A 24,900-nucleotide genomic window follows, 5' to 3' on the forward strand; every position below is an offset into this window, starting at 1 on the left:
TTAATGTACTTCAGAATACAAATTTGGTCTTTTTAAGAAACCAAAAATAAGAGATTAATTCATGGAGATAGCTGTAGGCTTTTCTTGCGTATCCTTATATATCTTATTATATAAGGATAATGAAGAAAATTATAGAAAGTTTAGTATAATAAACTTGGAAATATTTAAAAGTGATCAACTTAGGAGTTCTAATAGAACACAGATTTATTAAACTATAGGTTTGTGTTTTTTTTAAACTCTTTAGAACTGCAGCTGTGGGCGTGGAACATTTTGTATTCATCTACTATTTGTTATGCTCCGAGTGTTTCAGCTAGAACCTTCAGACCCAATGTTATGGAGGAAAACTTTAAAGAATTTTGAGGTAATTTTTTAATAAATGCTTTATAGTAAAATTGTCAACAGATTTTTATGATATTCCTGACATTTTTCCATGAGCTTTAAATTTAAATAGACAGTGGTCATTTTAAAGGTGTGAAGGTATGTAAGGATTACTTGATGTTTGTAAATAGTTCTCTTATAGTCTATTGACTAATTAGTTTTTTCTTCTAGACTAAAAAAAAGTAAACACTGACCTGCTGTAAAAATACTATCCTTAGTAAGCTATATGTATTCTTATTTTTGAAGCCCTTAAATTGGCTTTGTGAAAAACTTAGAAAATAAAAGGCAAATAATTCAATCTCTAGAACTCTTCATATGTATATTATGGCACAAATGTCATTGTTACTGTCTTTTTTCAATGTTAGGTTGAGAGTTTGTTCCAGAAATATCACAGTAGGCGTAGCTCAAGGATCAAAGCTCCATCTCGTAACACCATCCAGAAGTTTGTTTCACGCATGTCAAATTCTCATACATTGTCATCATCTAGCACTTCTACATCTAGTTCAGAAAACAGGTTAGTACTTTTTAAGGAATTAAAAGCATTAATCCAGTGTTACTTTTTAATTTTAGGGATAATTTTTATATATATACTTGTTAAGTTGCTCTAAAATGATATAATTATTGAATCTTGGCTTTCAAGGTAAAATCAAGGGTAAAAAATAGTAAAGGTCATCTATATATATTTGGATATTTTGTCCTGAAAACTACAGTGTTGAAAACGGCACCTTAAATATCAGAATATAATAAATGTCCATTTCACAAGAAAAATCAGGTGGCAGGTATAAAAAAAGTGGCTACTGTTTATCAATCATTACTTTGTGCCAAACACCTTATATGTTGGTCTCATTAGGTAGGCTTTATCACTTTTGCAGATAATGAACCTGAGGCACTATATAAAGAATATGTCTATAATTTTTTGATATAAATAAATTATGTACAAGGCAAAGTGGTTATCCAGAATCACTTTCAAATATAGGATGTTTAAATTTCATGACATCAGTACTTCTCTCATATAGATACTCTCAGGGAATCCTCATTACAGCCTATTTTACATGTGAGAACATAAGCAGGCTCTTCTGAACAAAGAGACTAATAAGCTGTAATTAAGAGATACAGTAGTTGTTAATCATAGTTGTTAATTAAAATCTGCAGTGCTTCTCAAACTTTCCCATTGCTTAGTTGCTGATAAGAATACTCATGAAGGATCTGAGATGTAGCCCAATATGACAGGTGTGAAAAAATTAAGAGTATTATCATAAAAAGTCATGTCAGTTTTCTTTCTTTTCCAAGATTTCTTTATTGCTTTAATGAAAAAATGAGGTTCTTAAAAATTACTCCAGAAAGGAGTGCTGCTTCTCTTAGGAGGGCACCCCCTGTGTGTTCCCAGGAACCTCAGTCTGAGAAGCACTGGTGTAAGTGCTTTTAAGTCTCATTCTCATCCCATCAATCTTTTAAGTATTGTAACTACTTCAAAATTCATGAGGAATAGAAAGTGATGATATCAGGACAAGGGCATGATGAAGTAAAGAATTGAGAGAGAAGTTTTTTCATCTATGGAAAAAGTAAATGTTTGAATTTTATTATTTTATATTAAATGAATTGATTTTAGAATGAGAATTTTATGAGTTTTTTTGGACATTAGAGATTTTCCAGTTTACATGGTTCAGTGATAAATAAAGCCAGAAGAGGTCATTTGAACAAAGGCAGAACTGGAACCTGAGTATCCTGATTTCTAGTTCAGGGCTCTTTCTCTTACCTGTTATCTCTTCTAAATAAATGAAAAAATTAGCTTTACTTCTCAAGCTTCCTTACCCAAACTTCTAGAGCCTTTCTCCTTTTGATTGATATTTCTGTAGCTTTTTATTTTGGAAAAAAATAATAACTGCTTAAAACCAGGTGGCCAAAGTTAAAATAGAAAGTCTCTCTCTCTAAGATGAAAAAAAGTACCCTTTCAATATGGGCTGGCCATAATTTGGGGGTTTTATTGATTCATTTGAATTTTTTGTATCCAAGGGGGGAAACCAAAGAAGTTGTAATCTTCCTAAGATTATACTGTGTAGGTAAGTAGGTTACTGTTACATGTAATCACAAATTTTTATGTCTAAAATAAATATTTTAAGACTAAAATTAATAAAAAAAATTATCTGGAGATCTTATTGCAGTATATTAATTTTAAATGGTATATAAGAAACAATGAAAAACAGAATTGGGACAGATTGAATATGCATATAAAAAATAATTAACAAAACCTTACCAACGAAATAAAAGCTGCAAACAGAAACCTATGGTCCAGGACATAAATGGGCAAAGGACGTGAAGAGAATTTCCACAAAAGAACAATTTCAGGGTGCTGACAAACATGAAAACTGTTCAGGCAACCTAATAACTAAGGAAATGCTCATTTAAAAAAAATATATATATCAGATTTATTTACAGAATTAGTAGATCCTTTGTAATGCGACAGTTCAGTTCTTATAAGATGCTTTACTGTATGTAGTGGTATAGCCTTTCTGGAAAAAAATAAATGTGACTTTTTAAAACGTTTATAGTCATTGATCCAGTAAATGTATTTTTTTTTTAAGAAAAAAATTTTAATTTGAGAAATGTACAAGACTTACATATATGGCTGTTTCTCACAGTACTATGGTGAAAAATTGGGAACTTAAATATCCAGCAAATGAATGGTTAAAATATACCTATATTATGAGTATTTCATGCAGCCATTAGAATTATGCTTTTGAAGAATACTGAGTGGCATGAAATAAAATCCAGATTAAATACTGTCATGCATGAACCCATTTTTTATATATAAAAGGTATTATAGGTACATAAATATTGAAATGAATAAAAAAATTAATGGTTATTAGTGGGTGGTATTATGACAGGTGACATTTTTATACTTTAAATACTTTGGGCTTTGAGGGTCATTGGGTCTCTGTCACAACTATTCAGCTCTGCCCTTGTAGCTGAAGTAGCCGTAGACAATATGTGAATGAATTGGTGTGGCTGTGTTCCAATAAATCTTTACTTACAGAAGGTTGACTAATTTGATCCCCCTTTAGTTCACTAATCCCTGCTCTCTACTTAAGTGATTTTACTTCTGAAGAAACTGCTAGAAAGAAAATCTGAAATGTCAAAAAAGAGGGCACAAAGAGGTTTCTAACAGTTTCTTAAAATGTGGAAACAACTCAAATGTCCAGCAATAAGTGGGTGCTTAAGAAGTTAGGATCTGTCTAATCAATGAAAAATTATGCCACCACTTGAAGAGTTTAATAAGTAGAATTTTTACGATAAATCTCTTAACATGAAATTGTACATGTATATAGATAAATGATCTGAATAATGTTTACAAAATATGTACTTGGGAAAAAGGCAGAAAATACCCCAGAATGGAATATTTTTAAGTCAGAAAAGCATTTAAGAAATAAGTTGCACTTACAATTTGACTAAATTGTGGAACTTTATTTTTCCTGTATTTAAGTCTTTTGAATAAGCTAATTTTGGTGTAATTATTTGAAAAATTATTTGATCTTGGGTCATCTTTGCCATTAGTATTTTTATTTTAGATTGTTGTGTAAATCATTTCTGCAGTGTTTCGTTAATTTTTGTCATTAATACATGCATATTTTAATAGCTTTTCCCGCCTCCTCATAGCTCCATAATTATGAAAAGAGATAGAGAGACAGGATAGATAAATGGGAGGGAGAGAGACTAGTAAGTGTGCTTCAGCTCAGGAATCACACATCGTGACATTGATGACATATTTGTTCAGCTTTCAGGGAAGTTTTTTGGGGAACTGTTATTTGCTGTCAGTCACTCAGACCTGTTTTTCAGGAATTATAGCTTAAGATAGTAGAAGTGTAATATTGAGCCCAGGGGAAAGCCTGAGCTTAGTAGAAGCACGAATTTGTAGGGATAAGTAGGTTATGGGATATTCTCCTCAGGTTAAAGCCAAATGATAGATTTGCCACGAACTGTTCTGTGATCTTGGGCAGCTTACTTATAATACCCCAGAATCTTGTCTTTATGTTGTAATGGAAATATTGTTATTTTATTTTTTTTCTTTTTCTAACATCTTTATTGGGGTATAATTGCTTTACAATGGTGTGTTAGTTTCTGCTTTATAACAAAGTGAATCAGTTATACATATACATATGTTCCCATATCTCTTCCCTCTTGCGTCTCCCTCCCTCCCACCCTCCCTATCCCACCCCTCCAGGCGGTCACAAAGCACCGAGCTGATCTCCCTGTGCTATGCAGCTGCTTCCCAGTAGCTATCTACCTTACGTTTGGTAGTGTATATATGTCCATGCCTCTCTCTCGCTTTGTCACAGCTCACCCTTCCCCCTCCCCATATCCTCAAGTCCGTTCTCTAGTAGGTCTGTGTCTTTATTCCTGTCTTACCCCTACGTTCTTCATGACATTTTTTTTTTCTTAAATTCCATATATATGTGTTAGCATACGGTATTTGTCTTTCTCTTTCTGACTTACTTCACTCTGTATGACAGACTCTAGGTCTATCCACCTCATTACAAACAGCTCAATTTCGTTTCTTTTTATGGCTGAGTAATATTCCATTGTGTATATGTGCCACATCTTCTTTATCCATTCATCTGATGATGGGCACTTAGGTTGTTTCCACCTCTGGGCTATTGTAAATAGAGCTGCAATGAACATTTTGGTACATGACTCTTTTTGAATTATGGTTTTCTCAGGGTATATGCCCAGTAGTGGGATTGCTGGGTCATATGGTAGCTCTATTTGTAGTTTTTTAAGGAACCTCCATACTGTTCTCCATAGTGGCTGTACCAATTCACATTCCCACCAGCAGTGCAAGAGTGTTCCCTTTTCTGCACACCCTCTCCAGCATTTATTGTTTCTAGATTTTTTGATGATGGCCATTCTGACTGGTGTGAGATGATATCTCATTGTAGTTTTGATTGGCATTTCTCTAATGATTAATTATGTTGAGCATTCTTTCATGTGTTTGTTGGCAGTCTCTATATCTTCTTTGGAGAAATGTCTGTTTAGGTCTTCTGCCCATTTTTGGATTCGGTTGTTTGTTTTTTGGTTATTGAGCTGCATGAGCTGCTTGTAAATTTTGGAAATTAATCCTTTGTCAGTTGCTTCATTTGCAAATATTTTCTCCCATTCCGAGGGTTGTCTTTTGGTCTTGTTTATGGTTTCCTTTGCTGTGCAAAAGCTTTGAAGTTTCATTAGGTCCCATTTGTTTATTTTTGTTTTTATTTCCATTTCTCTAGGAGGTGGGTCAAAAAGGATCTTGCTGTGATTTATGTCATAGAGTGTTCTGCCTATGTTTTCCTCTAAGAGTTTGATAGTTTCTGGCCTTACATTTAGGTCTTTAATCCATTTTGAGCTTATTTTTGTGTATGGTGTTAGGGAGTGATCTAATCTCATACTTTACATGTACCTGTGTAGTTTTCCCAGCACCACTTATTGAAGAGGCTGTCCTTTCTCCACTGTACATTCCTGCCTCCTTTATCAAAGATAAGGTGACCATATGTGCGTGGGTTTATCTCTGTGTTTTCTATCCTGTTACATTGATCTTTCTGTTTTTGTGCCAGTACCATACTGTTTTGACTACTGTAGCTTTGTAGTATAGTCTGAAGTCAGGGGGCCTGAGTCCTCCAGCTCTGTTTTTCGTTCTCAAGATTGCTTTGGCTATTTGGGGTCTTTTGTGTTTCCATACAAATTGTGAAATTTTTTGTTCTAGTTCTGTGAAAAATGCCAGTGGTAGTTTGATAGGGATTGCATTGAATCTGTAGATTGCTTTGGGTAGTAGAGTCATTTTCACAATGTTGATTCTTCCAATCCAAGAACATGGTATATCTCTCCATCTATTTGTATCATGTTTAATTTCTTTCATCAGTGTCTTATAATTTTCTGCATACAGGTCTTTTGTCTCCTTAGGTAGGTTTATTCCTAGATATTTTATTCTTTTTGTTGCAGTGGTAAATGGGTTTTCTTGATTTCACTTTCAGATTTTTCATCATTAGTGTATAGGAATGCCAGAGATTTCTGTGCATTAATTTTGTATCCTGCAACTTTACCAAATTCATTGATTAGCTCTAGTGGTTTTCTGGTAGCATCTTTAGGATTCTCTATGTATAGTATCATGTCATCTGCAAACAGTGACAGCTTTACTTCTTCTTTTCTGATTTGGATTCCTTTTCTTTCCTTTTCTTCTCTGATTGCTGTGGCTAATACTTCCAAAACTATGTTGAATAAGAGTGGTGAGAGTGGGCAACCTTGTCTTGTTCCTGATCTTAGTGGAAATGCTTTCAGTGTTTCACCATTGAGGATGATGTTGGCTGTGGGTTTGTCATATATGGCCTTTATTATGTTGAGGAAAGTTCCCACTGTGCCTACTTTCAGCAGGGTTTTTATCATAAATGGGTGTTGAATTTTGTCAAAAGCTTTCTCTGCATCTGTTGAGATGATCATATGGTCTTTTGTCTCCTTCAATTTGTTAATATGGTTTATCACATTGATTGATTTGTGTGTATCGAAGAATCCTTTCATTCCTGGAATAAACCCCACTTGATCATGGTGTATGATCCTTTTAATGTGCTGTTGGATTCTGTTTGCTAGTATTTTGTTGAGGATTTTTGCATCTTTGTTCATCAGTGATGTTGGCCTGTAGTTTTCTTTCTTTGTGACATCCTTGTTTGGTTTTGGTATCAAGGTGATGGTGGCCTCATAGAATGAATTTGGGAGTGTTCCTCCCTCTGCTATATTTTGGAAGAGTTTGAGAAGGATAGGTGTTAGCTCTTCTCTAAATGTTTGATAGAATTCTCCTGTGAAGCCATCTGGTCCTGGGGTTTGCTTGTTGGAAGATTTCAATTTCAGTGCTTGTGATTGGTATGTTCATATTTTCTGTTTCTTCCTGATTCAGTCTTGGCAGGTTGTGCATTTCTAAGAATTTGTCCATTTCTTCCAGGTTGTCCATTTTATTGGCATAGAGTTGCTTGTAGTAATCTCTCATGATCTTTTGTATTTCTGCAGTGTCAGTTGTTACTTCTCCTTTTTCATTTCTAATTCTATTGATTTGAGTCTTCTCCCTTTTTTTCTTGATGAGTCTAGCTAATGGTTTATCTATTTTGTTTATCTTCTCAAAGAACCAGCTTTTAGTTTTATTGGTCTTTGCTATCGTTTCTTTTTCATTTATTTCTGATCTGATTTTTATGATTTCTTTCCTTCTGCTAACTTTGGGTTTTTTTTGTTCTTTCTCTAATTGCTTTAGGTGCAAGGTTAGGTTGTTTATTCGAGATGTTTCCTGTTTCTTAAGCTTGTATTGCTATAAACTTCCTTCTTAGAACTGCTTTTGCTGCATCCCATAGGTTTTGGGTCATTGTGTCTCCATTGTCATTTGTTTCTAGGTATTTTTTTATTTCCTCTTTGATTTCTTCAGTGATCACTTCATTATTAAGTAGTGTATTGTTTAGCCTCCATGTGTTTGTATTTTTTACAGATCTTTTCCTGGAATTGATATCTAGTCTCATGGCGTTGTGGTCGGAAAAGATACTTGATACAATTTCAATTTTCTTAAATTTACCAAGGCTTGATTTGTGACCCAAGATATGATCTGTCCTGGAGAATGTTCCATGAGCACTTGAGAAAAATGTGTATTCTGTTGTTTTTGGATGGAGTGTCCTATAAATATCAATTAAGTCCATCTTGTCTAATGTATCATTTAAAGCTTGTGTTTCCTTATTTATTTTCATTTTGGATGATCTGTCCATGGGTGAAAGTGGGGTGTTAAAGTCCCCTACTATGAATGTGTTACTGTCGATTTCCCCTTTTATGGCTGTTAGTATTTGCCTTATGTATTGAGGTGCTCCAATGTTGGGTGCATAAATATTTACAATTGTTATATCTTCTTCTTGGATCGATCCCTTGATCATTATGTAGTGTCCTTCTTTGTCTCTTCTAATAGTCTTTATTTTAAAGTCTATTTTGTCTGATATGAGAATTGCTACTCCAGCTTTCTTTTCGTTTCCATTTGCATGGAATATCTTTTTCCATCCCCTTACTTTCAGTCTGTATGTGTCTCTAGGTCTGAAGTGGGTCTCTTGTAGACAGCATATATATGGAAATATTGTTATTGATTTTACAAGCTGTTCATCACATCATGAAGGTTCAAACAAAAATCTGTAAAATAGAAACAAGCCTCCTCCCACTCCAGTCTCGGCTGCACACAAAATGACTACTGTTAACAGTTTTTAATACATCTTTTAAAATTATATAAAGCAAGGAATATAAAACTCTTCTCTGCATTCTGGGTATGCAGACACACGCACACCCCAATACTTCTCTCATCTTTCCTATTGTTAAGCAATATAGTCATGACATATATTTTGATCTGCAACTTGCTTTTTAAATTAAAAAAAATTTTTACTTTATATATCAAGAACATTTTCCTCAATACAAAAAAATACACTACTTCAGCTATATAAGATTGTATGGATGTGACACAATATATTTTGCCATTGCCATAATTAATGGACATTTAGTACACCTAATTTTTTGTTGGCCTATTAAATGCAATAAATTTTATATTTTTTTGTTTACTTAAAATATTTCTGAAGGATAGAATTCTAGAAAACAGGTTTTTTTAGGTCATGGATATATACATTTAGTATTTTAAGAAATACTAGCAAATTCCTTTCTAAAAATTTCAGGGTTTTTTTTACTCCCACCATTCGTGTATATGAGAGCCTGTTTTCCTATGCCGTTATCAACCTACTTAATTTTTGTCAATCAGATTATCCCATTCCCCCCACAAAGACAAATAAAATAAGATAGAGCTTTATTAATTTAACATGTATTTTGTACTTCTGTTTTCACATTTATTGGCTATTGGTCTTTTTTATTTCAACTACCTTTTTATCTTCTTTGCTTGTTTCACTGTTGAGTTGTTAATATTTTTCTTACTGATTTTATATTCACTTTGTATGTAATAGGAATAGTCAAATATATACAGTATAATTCAGATACACATAATAAAGTTACAATTTTGCCATAAATGGAACCATTCTATACAAGTTTGAATTCTGTCAGGTTATCTGCTTTTTTTCACCATATGGTATATTATGGATATTTTTCTTTGTCATCATTTATGGATCTCTGATCCTTTTCAAAGGCTTCATAGTGTCTGGGTGTACCATTTTTTTAACCTTCTTTTGATGTTCCTTTGGTTGATTTTTTTCCTTATGCTAAATAGTTCTGCAGTGAACATTCTCACACATATATCTTTATTATGTCTCTTTATTTCCTAGAAGTCTAGTTGAAAGGTTGTGTGCATTAAAAATGTGACATACTTGTTTCTAGGAAAGTTGGACTATACATGCACCAAAATTGTCTGAGATGGGTCTTCATACTTAAGGATGTGGAATAGATGAGTTCTACAGTCCTTCTAATACTTGAAATCTTGAAACTGTTGGCATGTAGTATGTTTGTACATAGTCAAATCTTACAGCAGTTTGTTTATTCAAAAGGTACAATAACAGAATTTGGGGGATACATATTTCTCTAAGGTTGTAGTTCATATATTGAATTATATTCATAGCAAGGAAAGGTTAAACCATATCCACAACCTATAAATACGTGGTGGTATGAGTCTGATTCAAAATTACTGTATATGAATAAGAGAAATATTTCTCAAATAGTTCATATACAAGATGCTCCTAAACAAGAATTTCTAATTAATTTTTTCATAGTCTAAAGAAGCCACAATTGTTTTTAGCATATGGCATTAATTCTGTTCTTTTGTGGTTAATGCTTTTGTTTCCCCTTCTTTATAGTATAAAAGATGAAGAGGAACAGATGTGTCCTATTTGCTTGTTGGGCATGCTTGATGAAGAAAGTCTTACAGTATGTGAAGATGGCTGCAGGAACAAGCTGCACCACCATTGCATGTCAATTTGTATGTGGCTCTTTTTCTCTCTGTGCTTACTCAACATGGTTACTCTATCAGCTAACTATATTATTTAGGATTTTAACGTGGCCTTCAGCGAGACTGGTGAGAGAAGAAAAGAAGTATACCTAGGCCCTGTAAGAAGTTTTCAACAAGCAGGAGTTTAGGATCTCTTAGGGATGAGCAAAGAAATGTTATAAAGTGTGACGCATGGTAATGGAAGGCGTGCACAGAATTAGAAACAGTTCTGATCTGGAAGGTGCACATGGAGGGAAGGAGGTGGAAGAAGGTCTGGGCAGGCCTTCCAGAGAGGGTAACGCCAAAGCAAGTTTTGGAATAACATTACCAGGTTATCAAGTGGGCAGAATGTTTTGAAAAACAGTAAACAAAGTACATGTTATATATAGCATGTTTAATAAAATAGCATTTGCAACAATTACAAGCATCAGAATAATTTAACCTTCCGTGTTTGCCTGCGTTTAGGTAAACATACAACGTTTTGAGGTTCCTTCCATATAAATCCTATACTAGCCATTGTGAACAATTATTACATAAATACTTAATGGTAAACATTTATACTTTTCTAAGTTTTTTTCCATAATTTTTCAGGGGCAGAAGAATGTAGAAGAAACAGAGAACCTTTAATATGTCCCCTTTGTAGGTCTAAGTGGAGATCCCATGATTTCTACAGGTAACAATTATGACTTAATGATTTGGGTATGTTTAATAAAGAATAAAAATGCTCTCAAAGTGTTATTCAAATCTGTTAATTATTTTTAGCAAGCTTTGTTAATTTTTCATTTAGCCACGAGTTGTCAAGCCCTGTGGATTCCCCTTCTTCCCTGCGAGCTGCACAGCAGCAAACCACACAGCAGCATCCCTTGGCTGGATCACAACGAAGGAATCAAGAGAGCAATTTTAATCTTACTCATTATGGAACTCAGCAGATCCCTCCTGCTTATAAAGATTTAGCTGAGCCATGGATTCAGGTAAGTAGTTCTGATTCTTCATTTCTCAAAGAAACATTTATAGACTAATTAATGTAGTTGTCTCCCCAGTTGTTTATAATTTAAGAAAGTACTTTTGCTTGCCTCCATCATGACTCGTATTCCATTGAAAATTTTAATTTTACCTTTGATGTTAATACTATGCCACTTATTATAGAGCTTAAACTTCAAAATTTCTTTGTAATCTCACCTCCCATCTCTAGAAACATCTTTCTAAACTAACAGACATAAAAGGTTATTCAAGGATAGACACTAGAACCATTTAATGCTAAGTTGCTCCAATGTTTAATCCTGCCAAGAATTTGTCATTTTCTTATTTGTTGCTATTTAAACTCAGTTTCTCCTATTCATATTCTCATGGCATATGTTAGGTACTCAGTAATTGCTGAGTGGATGAGTAAGAAAAGAATGTGGTATTTACCTTGTATTAGTAATTTTTATTTGTAAGGACAGTTTCCATTCCTTTACTTTCTCTTCTGCTTAAATACTTTTTCATCCTTAGTTAATCGGAATTTCGGTTGGTTGGTTGGATTCTAATGATTTTCTTTGTTGTTATCTGCTTAATCCATATGTAGAATCCAAAAGCAGACAACATCTCCAGATTATAGTGAAGTAAAATGTTTTTGATAATCTGGTAAATTCTATTAAATTCGTTAACAGACACAATAACTCATTAAGCTTATACATCAGAAGGATTTATCTCCTTTTTCTTTTTGTGACCATTATAGTCCTGCAGATTTTGAATTCTTTTCTTAGCATGTTAACAGCCTAATAGGAATCTAATAAAATTTACAAACTTAATAAATATATTATTTATTTTATCTAGTTCATTAATGGTATTTAACATAGGCCCTCACCTGCCCCTTCATGAGTCCTCAAGAAAACTCTCAATTTGATACTGAGCTATTGGATGCCATTTTTTCAAGGCAGTGGTTCAGGTTTGTTTTGCTTAAGCTTTAGGTTGGCCTAGGCTATATATTCCTAGTTTTTTAAATTAGGAATATCATATAAGACATAATTAAGACTTATTGATATGCTGTTTAACAGTGCCAGGCATACAACAAATTCACTATACTCTAATTGATTTATTCTCCTTTACTATCACTTTAAAACAGAACACATAAAAAAGTCATGATTTATTTTCCCCAAAAATGTGTTTATTCATCCCTAATATTTAGAACTTTTTCAAATGATACATTATCTTAGATATTAAGTTTACTTTTGGCTAACTGGTCCATAATGTCAAGACCATGCACCCTTTCTTTTCTTTAGGGATTCTCTGGCTTTGCAGATGTGATAATGATGACTATAATCACATGCACTTTAAGTATTTCATTATCCTTTGCTGATTTGAACACAGTGTTTTTCTTTAGTCTTGATTTTTCCACTCCATTCATTATATTTTTTCTAATTAACCAAATAAGAGCCTTTGACTTACTACTATCATTGGTAGGAGAAATACTCTTATCTCTTGAACACCTGCCCCAGTGCCTTTCTTGATTTGGCTTTTTTTAATCTTTAGTTTTTTTTCTGTAAACTACCTTAACACAAATACAAATTTGAGGTTCTTCACAGATATGTTTACTTTGTTTTGTGGTAAGCGCCGGAGTACAGAAATGCATATATATCCATCTGATTATTTAATGGTGTTCACTCTTAGTTTTACTTGAGCTAATAAATGTTAAGGAGTTTTGCTAATTACCAGTTAAACTTGAGTATGTTCTTACGGACACAGTTGAAAATTGTATAGTATGGTGAAGACTTAAGAAATGTCCAATTTTCCTTTAGTAACCAAAAATCATACTTAATTCAAAACACTTCAGTTTTTCTTCACATTGAATTCATTTTGTTTGTCTGATTATAGGTATTTGGAATGGAACTCGTTGGCTGCTTATTTTCTAGAAACTGGAATGTAAGAGAGATGGCTCTCAGACGTCTTTCCCATGATGTTAGTGGGGCTCTGCTGTTGGCAAATGGGGAGAGCACTGGAAATTCCGGGAGCAACGGCGGGAGCAGCCCAAGTGCTGGAGCTGCCAGTGGGTCTTCCCAGACCAGTGTCTCAGGAGATGTGGTGGAGGCATGCTGCAACGTTTTGTCAATGGTCTGTGCCGACCCTGTCTACAAAGTGTACGTTGCTGCTTTAGTAAGTAGCTTTATTCTACAACCATAGCATTATGGGTTTCTTGGGTTTTTTTTTTTTTTTTTTTGACGGTTGGCAGATATCATTTTTAAGATTCAGTAAAACTACTTTACCTAATTTAATTTTGGAAAATCCAAAATTTTTTTTTATTCCATAATCCCAGGAAATTGCAGTCTTCCATTTAATCTCTTCACTTGTATTTTACTCGTTTTAACCTGGTCAAGATTTCTTATATGCTGTTTACTTTCCTCTACTCTAAAGTAGCAATAGTAGGACTTCCTTCATGGCGCAGTGGTTAAGAATCACCTACCAGTGCAGGGGACACGGGTTCGATCCCTGGGCCGGGAAGATCCCACATGCCGCAGAACAGCTAAGCCCTCGAGCCACAACTGCTGAGCCTACGTGCCACAACTACTGAGCCTGAGTGTCTAGAGCCTGTGCCCTGCAAGAAGAGAAGCCACTGCAATGAAGCCCCTGCTCGCCACAACTAGAGAAAGCCCACACACAGCAATGAAGACCCAACGCAGCCAAAAAAAAGCAATAGCTTGCTATTCATACCTTCACGTTTGCCTTACATTATACATGACCAAATTAAAGATTCTTTATGGGATAGCAAAGTAACCAGAGTTACTTTGATTTTTTTTAAATTTGATATTAGACATTTATTTTTTATTAATTTGATATTAGACATTAAGAAGAACTGATTTGGGGGACTTCCCTGGTGGTCCAGTGGTAAAGAATCCGCCTTGCAGTGTAGGGGACACAGGTTTGATCCCTGGTCAGGGAACTAAGAGCCCATATGCCGTGGGGCAACTAAGCCTGCGTGCCACAACTACTGAGCTCACAGGCCTCAACAAGAGAGCCCATGTGCTGCAAACTACAGCTGACACACCCTGGAGCCCGTGAACCACAGCTAGAGAGAGAAAACCCACATGCCACAACTAGAGAGAAACCCGAGCACTGCAACGAAAGATCCCACGTGCCTCAACGAAAGATCCCGCGCGCCGCAACTAAGACCTGACACAGCCAAAAATAAAATAAATAAATATAAAAAAAAGAACTGATTTTTAATGAACGTTGTATGGAAATTCAGAAACCTTTTCACAAAAGAGGATTCCATGACAGATTACTGAGTTGTTTTTCTAGTTTAACCTGTTAGAAGTTGTCTTTCATGAGTGAGATGGAATGACAAGGAGGCTGTTCTGTTTGTAATTTTGTTTGCTAAAATTTGACTTTCTCCATTACGAGTATATATATCTTTACAACAGGGTTTCTCAACCTCAGGACTTACTGACATTGACACATAATTATCTGTTGGGGGCAGGGGTGCTGTCTTACGCATTATAGGACATTTAGTAGCATCCTTGGACTATACCCACTAGATGCCAATGGCCACCCTATCCTCCCGTTAGTCATAACAACCAATAATGTCTCCAGGCATTGCTGAATGTCCCCTGAGGGCCAAAACTGCCCCCAGTTCAGGACCACTGCTTTATTTATTTATTTATTTTTACAGCAGGTTCTTATTAGTCATCAATTTTATAATTTTATCCACATCAGTGCAAACATGTCAATCCCAATCTCCCAATTCATCCCACCACCACCACCACCCCGCCCCCCTGCCACTTTCCACCCTTGGTGTCCATATATTTCTTCTCTATATCTGTGTCTCAATTTCTGCCCTGCAAACCGGTGCATCTGTACCATTTTTCTAGATTCCACATATATACGATAATATATGGTATTTGTTTTTCTCTTTCTGACTTCACTCTGTATGACAGTTTCTAGATTCATCCACATCTCTACAAATGACCCAATTTTGTTCCTTTTTATGGCTGAGTAATATTCCATTGTGTATATGTACCACATTTTCTTTATCCATTCGTCTGTCAATGCGCATTTAGGTTGCTTCCATGACCTGGCTATTGTAAACAGTGCTGCAGTGAACATTGGGGTGCATGTGTCTTTTTGAATTAATGCTTTTATCTGGGTATATGCCCAGTAGTGGGATTGCTGGGTCACATGGTAATTCTATATTTGTTCTTTAAGGAACCTCCATACTGTTCTCCATAGTGGCTGTATCAATTGACATTCCTACCAGCAGTGCAAGAGGGTTCCCTTTTCTACACACCCTCTCCAGCATTTGTTGTTTGTAGATTTTCTGATGATGCCCATTCTAACTGGTGTGAGATGATACCTCATTGTAGTTTTGATTTGCATTTCTCTAATAATTAGTGATGTTGAGCAGCTTTTCATGTGCTTCTTGGCCATCTGTATGTCTTCTTTGGAGAAATGTCTATTTAGGTTTTCTGCCCACTTGTTGATTGGGTTGTTTGTTTTTATAATATTGAGCTGCATGAGCTGTTTATATATTTTCTAGATTAATCCTTTGTCCATTGATTCATTTGCAAATATTTTCTCTCATTCTGAGGGTTGTCTTTTCGTCTTGTTTGTAGTTTCTTTTGCTTTGCAAAAGCTTTTAAGTTTCAGTAGGTCCCATTTGTTTATTTTTTTTTATTTCCATTACTCTAGGAGGCGGATCAAAAAAGATCTCGCTGTGACTTATGTCAAAGAGTGTTCTTCCTACGTTTTCAGCTAAGAGTTTTATAGTGTCCAGTCTTACATTTAGGTGTCTAATCCATTTTGAGTTTATTTTTGTGTATGGTGTTAAGGAGTGTTCTAATTTCATTCTTTTACATGTAGCTGGCCAGTTTACCCAGCACCACTTATTGAAAAGACTGTCTTTTCTCCATTGTATATCCTTGCCTCCTTTCTCATAGATTAGTTGACCATAGGTGTGTGGGTTTATCTCTGGGCTTTCTATCCTGTTCCATTGATCTGTATCTCTGTTTTCTGCCAGTACCATACTTTCTTGATTATTGTAGCTTTGTAGTATAGTCTGAAGGCAGGGAGTCTGATTCCTCCAGCTCCTTTTTTTCCCCTCAAGACTGCTTTGGCTATTCGGGATCTTTTGTGTCTCCATACAAATTTTACGATGTTTTGTTCTAGTTCTGTAAAAAATGCCATTGGTAATTTGATAGGGATTGTATTGAATCTGTAGATTGCTTTGGGTAGTACAGTCATTTTCACCATATTGATTCTTCCAATCCAAGAACATGGTATATCTCTCCATCTGTTTGTATCATCTTTAATTTCTTTCAACAGTGTCTTACAGTTTTCTGCATACAGGTCCTTTGTCTCCCTAGGTAGGTTTATTCCTAGGTATTTTATTCTTTTTGTTGCAGTGGTAGATGGGAGTGTTTCCTTAATTTCTCTTTCATATTTTTCCTCATTAGTGTAAGATTTCTGTGCATTAATTTTGTATCCTGCAACTTTACCAGATTCATTGATTAGCTCTAGTAGTTTTCTGGTGGCATCTTTAGGATTCTCTATGTATAGTATCATGTCATCTGCAAACAGTGACAGTTTTACTTCTTCTTTTCCAATTTGTATTCCTTTTATTTCTTTTTCTTCTCTGATTGCCACAACTATGACTTCCAAAACTATGTTGAATAATAGTAGCGAGAGTGGACATCCTTGTCTTGTTCCTGATCTTAGAGGAAATGCTTTCAGGTTTTCACCATTGAGAATGATGTTTGCTGTGGGTTTGTCATATATGCCCTTTATTATATTGAGGTAGGTTCCCTCTATGCCCACTTTCTGGAGAGTTTTTTATTATAAATTGTTGTTGAATTTTGTCAAAAGCTTTTTCTACATCTATTGAGATGATCATATGGTTTTTATTCTTCAATTTGTTAATGGTGTATCACATGATTGATTTTCATATATTGAAGAATCCTTGCATCCCTGGGATAAATCCCAGTTGATCATGGTGTATGATCCTTTTAATGTGTTGTTGGATTCTGTTTGCTAGTATTTTGTTGAGGATTTTTGCATCTATATTCATCAGTGATATTGGTCTATAATTTTCTTTTTTTCTAGTGTCTTTGTCTGGTTTTGGTATCAGGGTGATGGTGGCCTCATAGAATGAGTTTGGGAGTGTTCCTTCCTCTGCTGTTTTTTGGAAGAGTTTGAGAAGGATGGGTGTTAGCTCTTCTCTAAATGTTTGGTAGAATTCACCTGTGAAGCCATCTGGTTCTGGACTTTGTTGGAAGATTTTTAATCACAGTTTCAATTTCACTACTTGTGATTGGTCTGTTCATATTTTCTATTTCTTTCTGGTTCAGTCTTGGAAGGTTATACCTTTCTAAGAATTTGTCCATTTCTTCCAGGTTGTCCATTTTATTGGCATAGATTTGCTTGTAGTAGTCTCTTAGGATGCTTTGTATTTCTGCAGTGTCTGTTGTAACTTCTCCTTTTTCATTTCTAATTTTATTGATTTGAGTCCTCTCCCTTTTTTTCTTAATGAGTCTGGCTAATGGTTTATCAATTTTGTTTATCTTCCCAAAGAACCAGCTTTTAGTTTTATTGATCTTTGCTGTTATTTTCTTTGTTTCTATTTCATTTATTTTTTCTCTGATCTTTATGATTTCTTTCCTTCTGCTAACTTTGGGTTTTGTTTGTTCTTCTTTCTCTAGTTCCTTTAGGTGTAAGGTTAGATTGTTTATTTGAGATTTTTCTTATTTCTTGAGGTAGGCTGGTATTGCTATAAACTTTTCTCTCAGAACAGCTTTCGCTGCATCCCATAGGTTTTGGATCGTCATGTTTTCATTGTCATTTGTCTCTAGGTATTTTTTGATTTCCTCTTTGATTTCTTCAGTGATCTCTTGGTTATTTAGTAACGTATTATTTAGCCTCCACGTGTTTGTGTTTTTTATGTTTTTTTTCCCTGTAATTGATTTCTAATCTCATAGTGTTATGTTCAGAAAATATGCTTGATATGATTTCAGTTTTCTTAAATTTACTGAGGCTGATTTGTGATCTATCCTGGAGAATGTTCTGTGTGCACTTGAGAAGAAAGTGTAATCTGCTGTTTTGGGATGGAATGTCCTATAAATATCAATTAAATCTATCTGGTCTATTGTGTCATTTAAAGCTTGTGTTTCCTTAGGAATTTTCTGTTTGGATGATCTGTCCTTTGGTGTAAGTGAGGTGTTAAAGTCCCCTACTATTACTGTGTTACTGTTGATTTCCTCTTTTATAGCAGTTAGCAGTTGCCTTATGTATTGAGGTACTCCTATGTTGGGAGCATATATATTTATAATTGTTACATCTTCTTCTTGGATTGATCCCTTGATCATTATGTAGTCCTTCCTTGTCTCTTGTAACATTCTTTATTTTAAAGTCTACTTTATCTCATACGAGTATTGCTACTTCAGCTTTCTTTTGATTTCCGTTTGCATGGAATATCTTTTTCCATCCCCTTACTTTCAGTCTGTATGTGTCCCTAGGTCTGAAGTGGGTCTCTTGTAGACAGCATATATATGGGTCTTGTTTTTTGTATCCATCAGCAAGCCTGTGTCTTTTGGTTGGAGCATTTAATTCGTTCACGTTTAAGGTAATTATCAATATGTATGTCCCTATGACCATTTTCTTAATTGTTTTGGGCTTGTTTTTGTAGGTCCTTTTCTTCTCTTGTGTCTCCCACTTAGAGAAGTTCCTTTAGCATTTGTTGTAAAGCTGGTTTGGTGGTGCTGAATTCTCTTAGCTTTTTCTTGTCTGTAAAGCTTTTGATTTCTCCATCGAATATTGCCAGGTAGAGTAATCTTGGTTGTAGGTTCTTCCCTTTCATCACTTTAAATATGTCATACCACTCCCTTCTGGCTTATAGAGTTTCTGCTGAGAAGTCAGCTGTTAATTTTATGGGAGTTCCCTTGTATGTTATTTGTTGTTTTTCCCTTGCTGCTTTCAGTAATTTTTCTTTGTCTTTAATTTTTGCCAATTTGATTACAATGTGTCTCGGCGTGTTTCTCCTTGGGTTTATCCTGTATGGGACTCTCTGCGCTTCCTGGACTTGGGTGGCTATTTCCTTTCCCATATTAGGGAAGTTTTCGACTATAATCTCTTCAGGTATTTTCTCGGGTCCTTTCTCTCTCTCTTCTCCTTCTGGGACCCCTATAATGCAAATGTTGTTACGTTTAATATTGTCCCAGAGGTCTCTTAGGCTGTCTTCATTTCTTTTCATTCTTTTTTCTTTATACTGTTCTGAAGCAGTGAATTCCACCATTCTGTCTTCCAGATCACTTATCCGTTCTTCTGCCTCATTTATCATGCTACTGATTCTTTCTAGTGTATTTTTCATTTCAGTTATTGTATTGTTCATCTCTGTTTGTTCTTTAATTCTTCTAGGTCTTTGTTAAACATTCCTTGCATCTTCTCGATCTTTGCCTCCATTGTTTTGCTGAGGTTCTGGATCATCTTCACTGTCATTATTCTGAATTCTTTTTCTGGAAGCTTGCCTATCTCCACTTCATTTAGTTGTTTTTCTGGCGTTTTATCTTGTTCCTTCATCTGGTACATAGCCCTCTGCCTTTTCATCTTGTCTTTCTGTGAATGCGGTTTTTGTTCCACAGGCTACAGGATTGTAGTTCTTCTTAGGACCACTGCTTTAGAATAATTCTTAATCTGGTCTGTTTTTATTTTTATTTTTTATTTTGGGGGTAGGAGTTTATTAATTAATTTATTTTTGCTGTGTTGGGTCTTCGTTTCTGTGCGAGGGCTTTCTCTAGTTGTGGCAAGCGGGGGCCACTCTTCATTGCGGTGCGTGGGCCTCTCCCTATCGCGGCCTCTCTTGTTGTGGAGCACAGGCTCAGTAGTTGTGGCTCACGGGCCTAGTTGCTCCGTGGCATGTGGGATCCTCCCAGACCAGGGCTCAAACCCATGTCCCCTGCATTAGCAGGCAGATTCTCAACCACTGTGCCACCAGGGAAGCCCTCTGGTCTGGTTTTTTTTTTAAATTCTTCCACTTCATTTTTAAAATTTATTTATTTATTTGTTTTTGGCTGCGTTGGATCTTCGTTGCTACACACACACACTCTCTCTAGTTGCAGTGTGCGGGCTTCTTGTTGCAGAGCATGGGCTTTAGGCGTGCAGGCTTCAGTAGTTGCAGCACACAGGCTCAGTAGTTGTGGTTCGCGGGCTCTACAGCATAGAGTCAGTAATTGTGGCACACAGGATTAGTTGCTCCACGGCATGTGGGATCTTCCCAGACCAGGAATCAAACCTGTGTCCCCTGCACTGGCAGGAGGATTCTTAACCACTGTGCCACCAGGGAAGTCCCTGGTCTGTTTTTAAAACTCATTTCATTTCTCTGCTTCCACTCTTAATCTTTTTCTAATCCATCCTGTAACAACTATGCCTAGCAAATCTTCTTTTTGAAAGGTAGTATAGTATAGTGTTTATGAACATTAGTTTGGAGTCAAAATTGAGTGACCTCATAATTTATCATCCCAACTGGGATACTGGATAATCTGCTAAACTGGGCCTAGCCTAGGCAATCTGGATATATGGTCAAAATCAGAGGGACTTTGATTTGAATTCTGGTTCTCCAGTTTGCTAGCAGTGTGACTTTTTAGGACTCTTAGACTTCATCTTTTTCACCTATAAAATAATGAAAATATGTACCTCTTAGGTTTGAAATGAGATTGTGTAGATACCTCTAACTGTAATGTCTAGTACATTGTGAGAACATTGAATATAATAGTCATCATTATTCCTTAAATGCCACTTTATTCCCCAGCTCAGAAACCTATAGAGGTTTCTGTTTCTTCAACAGCATTTCCTAAGGCATATTCTGTGGAAGTTTGGCTGGATTATGAAAAGTTCCTTCCCTTTCTTCCCTGAAGAAAGAGTTCTGTGTTCAGTTAAAATTGGTGAATACTAAATTACATGAGGTTAAATGGGTCTGTTCACTGAAAGTCTTCTAGGAACCTTCATAAGTTAATATACATTGGGAATCTCATCATGGCATAAGATGCATTATTTACCAAATTTATCTTAACCGTGGTCTTTTTTTTTATATAGCATCTTGAGGGACCAACATACTATAGAATACTATAGAATAAAGACCAGCATACTGTAGAATAAAGACCAGCATAATATAGAAAAAAGACCAGTGTTATTGGCTCAACTTTTTACCTCTTTCTTCTTACTATTTTCCAACACAAACCTTCAGACATATTTGACTGTTCAGTATAATGCCTTACTATCTGGTTGTTTATGCCTTACTATCTGGTTGTTTATTATCACTTCACATGGTTTCCCAATGTGTTCATGAGCTCCTAGAGTGCAGGGACTCTGAATGATACTGTATTCTGATTCCTCTACGGTTGTTTAGTGTGCCAGGCACAGTGAGGGCAGACATGGTTCCTGCCCTTAGAGCTCTCCCTTCCCTTTCTCCCCTCCGTCTTGCCCTTCTTTGTTTTCCCTTCCCCTCCCTCCCCATATATAATTTTTTGCTGAACAATTTGAAAGTTATGTGCAGGCATCATGACATTTCACTTCAAATACTTTAGCATGTATCTCTTAAGAATAAATAACATTCTTCTGTATAATCACCATGCAATCAGCAAACTCTGAAAATTTAGCATTAATTACAATATTATTATGGACTATAAAGTCCATATTCAGATATCCCCAAACTGTCCCAACAGTGTCCTTTTCAGCTAAACTACAGACTTTATTCATATTTCACCCATTTTTCCATTAATGTCTTTTTCCTCTTTTAGGATCCAATCCAGAATCTCACATTGCACTTAGTTATCATGCCCCCCTATTTTTCCCATCTGTGACAATCCCTCAGTCTTTACTTGTCTTTTGTAGACCTTGACACTTTTGAAGTGTATTGGCCAGTTATTTTGAAGAATGTTCCTCAATTTGGGTTTATCTGGTATTTTCTCATGATTACATTATGCATTTTTCACAAGAACACCAGAGGTGATGTGCCCTTCTCAGTGCATTGTTATCAGGGGGTATATCATGTCAGTGTGTCTTATTATTGGTGATGCCATCCTTCATCACTTGCTTAAGGTGCTGTCTACTGGGTACTGTAAAATTACTATTAATAAATGTCTTGGGGGAGATACTTTGAGACTATGCAAATATCCTGTTTCTATTCACAGATTTTAGCATTTGTCAGTGGATCTTGCCTACAGCAATGACTACTGTGGTGTTCTAATGGTGATCTTCTATTTCCCATATTCCTCCGTTATTAGTTAATTGGAATTTGTCTATAACGAAGAGCTGTCTCTTCTCTCCCATTTATGTATTTATTCAGTTTTTTTATTTCTATCACCATAGACTCATGGGTATTTATTTTATTCTATGGGTTATAATTCAGTACTATCATCATTTACTTTGTGCCCAAGTTATTCCATCTTTAGCCATTGGGAGCTCTTTCAAGTTGGCTCCTTTCCTCATTTTCTTTTTAAAATAACTTTTTATTCTGAAATTAATTCAGACTTTTAAAAATTACAGAAATAGTTGAGAGTTTCTTTCTACCTTATCTATTTATTTATCCAATTTTTTATTTGTATCAGTATCAACTCATGGATTCTTATTTTATTTATGGGTTATAATCTGTTCCTATCATTATTTTATTTCTCAAATTGTCTCAGATTAGGCCATTGTCTCTGATGCTTTTTAAATGTAGTTAAACTGACCTTCAGTTTTTTTCCCCCAGAAAACGTTGAGAGCCATGCTAGTATATACTCCTTGCCATAGTTTGGCAGAAAGAATCAAACTGCAGAGACTTCTCCGGCCAGTTGTAGACACCATCCTAGTCAAGTGTGCAGACGTCAATAGGTAAGGCCCTATAAATGAACTGCTTCAAACCGCCTTGTCCTGAAAGCCTAGCACAGAGCCTCAAACCTAGTGAGTATTTGATACATACTTACTAAATGAGGCTTTGAATACTGTTTTATAATGTGAGATTTGAAATTAACATGTAACATTTAAAGCTCTTAAGGACTAGGAAGAGCTAATGGCAAGTAAAAACCAGGCTAACAAAGTGCGTGGACCTCCACATTATTGTATGGTGATTGATTCTCTTTTATTTTAAAGTAATATTCTTAAAACTGAAGTCCAGTTGATAAGAACAGCAGGTGATATATGAGATATTACTCATTTTAGAGAATGAGTTACACAGGATAGGAACCAATAAAATCATTATACATGCTTTGCATTATCAGGACCAAAAAAACAAAAACCCCATTCCATTATTTTCTTTGTGATGGAATTTTACTCTGTGATAGTTGTGTCAGATAACAACAACAACAATTCCATATATCCCTGCAATATCCTTAAAAATCAGCAAGGAATGAGAACAGCCCTAACTGGAGGTAGAGAAATGAGGGTATGGTGATAGGGAAAATGAGCACAAGCTATGCTTTTATTAGACCGCTGGTTCTCTCTCTCTCTTTTATTTTTTCCCTTTCCATAAAGTGGGAGGAAAAGACCACTTTTCATATAATGAGCATAGCCACAGTAAACACTTTTTTGGCAGTTCTCATCTCTTCGTGTCCCAGCAGATCTCAGGTGGTAAGAAGCACTGACTCTTCCTTGGTTTGCCTCTGCCATTACCTCCTTTTGGAGCTCTTCTAGTCCAATTTTGTCTTCCTCCCTAAGTTACATGATGTAGTCTGTAGAGGATCTCAGAAATTAAGCACTTAACTTTGACTTGTTTCTCATCTCATAAAGTATGTCTTTTGTCTCCATTGTTTCTCTACACAAGCCTACAGATTGTAAGTATTAGAGGTTTTCTTGTTGCTTAGAGAGAATACTATAAATATCTGAAAAAAATTAACAAGTAATTTGAAAAATGCATAGAAAAATCATTTCATTTCTTAATATTATAATAGGGTTTTTTCCCCTAAGAATTTCAGTGCTTTTATGGCATTTGTTTTGTTGTCCACTTTCTGAAATTCTAAAGTTAGGTTGTTTACTTGGTCACTTGAATGACTGAACATCATAAGAAATATGGTAAAGAGATGTTATGATATTTAGAAGTCATTCTGGCTATATAAAGAGAATATAAAGGTTTTGCATGGGAAGACTTTGTTTTTAATTCAAGAGAACTTAATGAAAATTCAGAAATCAAAATGTCTGAGTCTTTTCTTTCTTATTTTAACAAGATATGATAATGAAAATAAGCCTTTTATCTGGTTTCATATTTAATACTTGCTGTTTATAAGAGCCAGTAGTGAAGATTCTGTGCTTAACACAGAAGATAAGGTAAAATTTATGGAATTAGACCTAATAATAAATATTATTACTTATAGTGACATCATTAATGCAGTTTTAGTGGTTGAGAAGCAAACACTCCTAAAAACATTTTTTCCCACCTTTTCACAAGGCATTACATTACTACTCTCCTTTTAATATGTATTTTGTCCAAGATTAAAAACTGATGTTGCTTCCTTTCCTTTTTAGTCGCACAAGTCAGCTGTCTATATCAACGCTATTGGAATTGTGCAAAGGCCAAGCAGGAGAGTTGGCCGTTGGCAGAGAAATACTTAAAGCTGGTAATAACTTTTTACTTA

General features: G+C 35.3%; 1 protein-coding gene and 1 long non-coding RNA gene across 3 annotated transcripts in view; one reads left to right on the plus strand and one right to left on the minus strand.

Moving 5' to 3' along the window:
- Positions 1–24,900, plus strand: part of MAP3K1 (mitogen-activated protein kinase kinase kinase 1) — an 82,079-nt gene that overhangs the window by 46,144 nt on the left and 11,035 nt on the right. The window contains exons 5-12 of the mRNA XM_067730711.1: positions 245–361; positions 744–892; positions 10,203–10,324; positions 10,925–11,006; positions 11,121–11,304; positions 13,187–13,465; positions 23,043–23,164; positions 24,791–24,882. Coding sequence (XP_067586812.1) covers positions 245–361; positions 744–892; positions 10,203–10,324; positions 10,925–11,006; positions 11,121–11,304; positions 13,187–13,465; positions 23,043–23,164; positions 24,791–24,882 — 1,147 coding nt within the window. The remainder of the gene's footprint in view (positions 1–244; positions 362–743; positions 893–10,202; positions 10,325–10,924; positions 11,007–11,120; positions 11,305–13,186; positions 13,466–23,042; positions 23,165–24,790; positions 24,883–24,900) is intronic.
- The window catches only part of LOC137221306 (uncharacterized), a 72,529-nt gene that overhangs the window by 17,940 nt on the left and 29,689 nt on the right, over positions 1–24,900 (minus strand). The window lies entirely within an intron of this gene.

Source organism: Pseudorca crassidens, chromosome 3, assembly GCF_039906515.1.
Source record: "Pseudorca crassidens isolate mPseCra1 chromosome 3, mPseCra1.hap1, whole genome shotgun sequence".
NCBI classification, from domain to species: Eukaryota; Metazoa; Chordata; class Mammalia; order Artiodactyla; family Delphinidae; genus Pseudorca; species Pseudorca crassidens.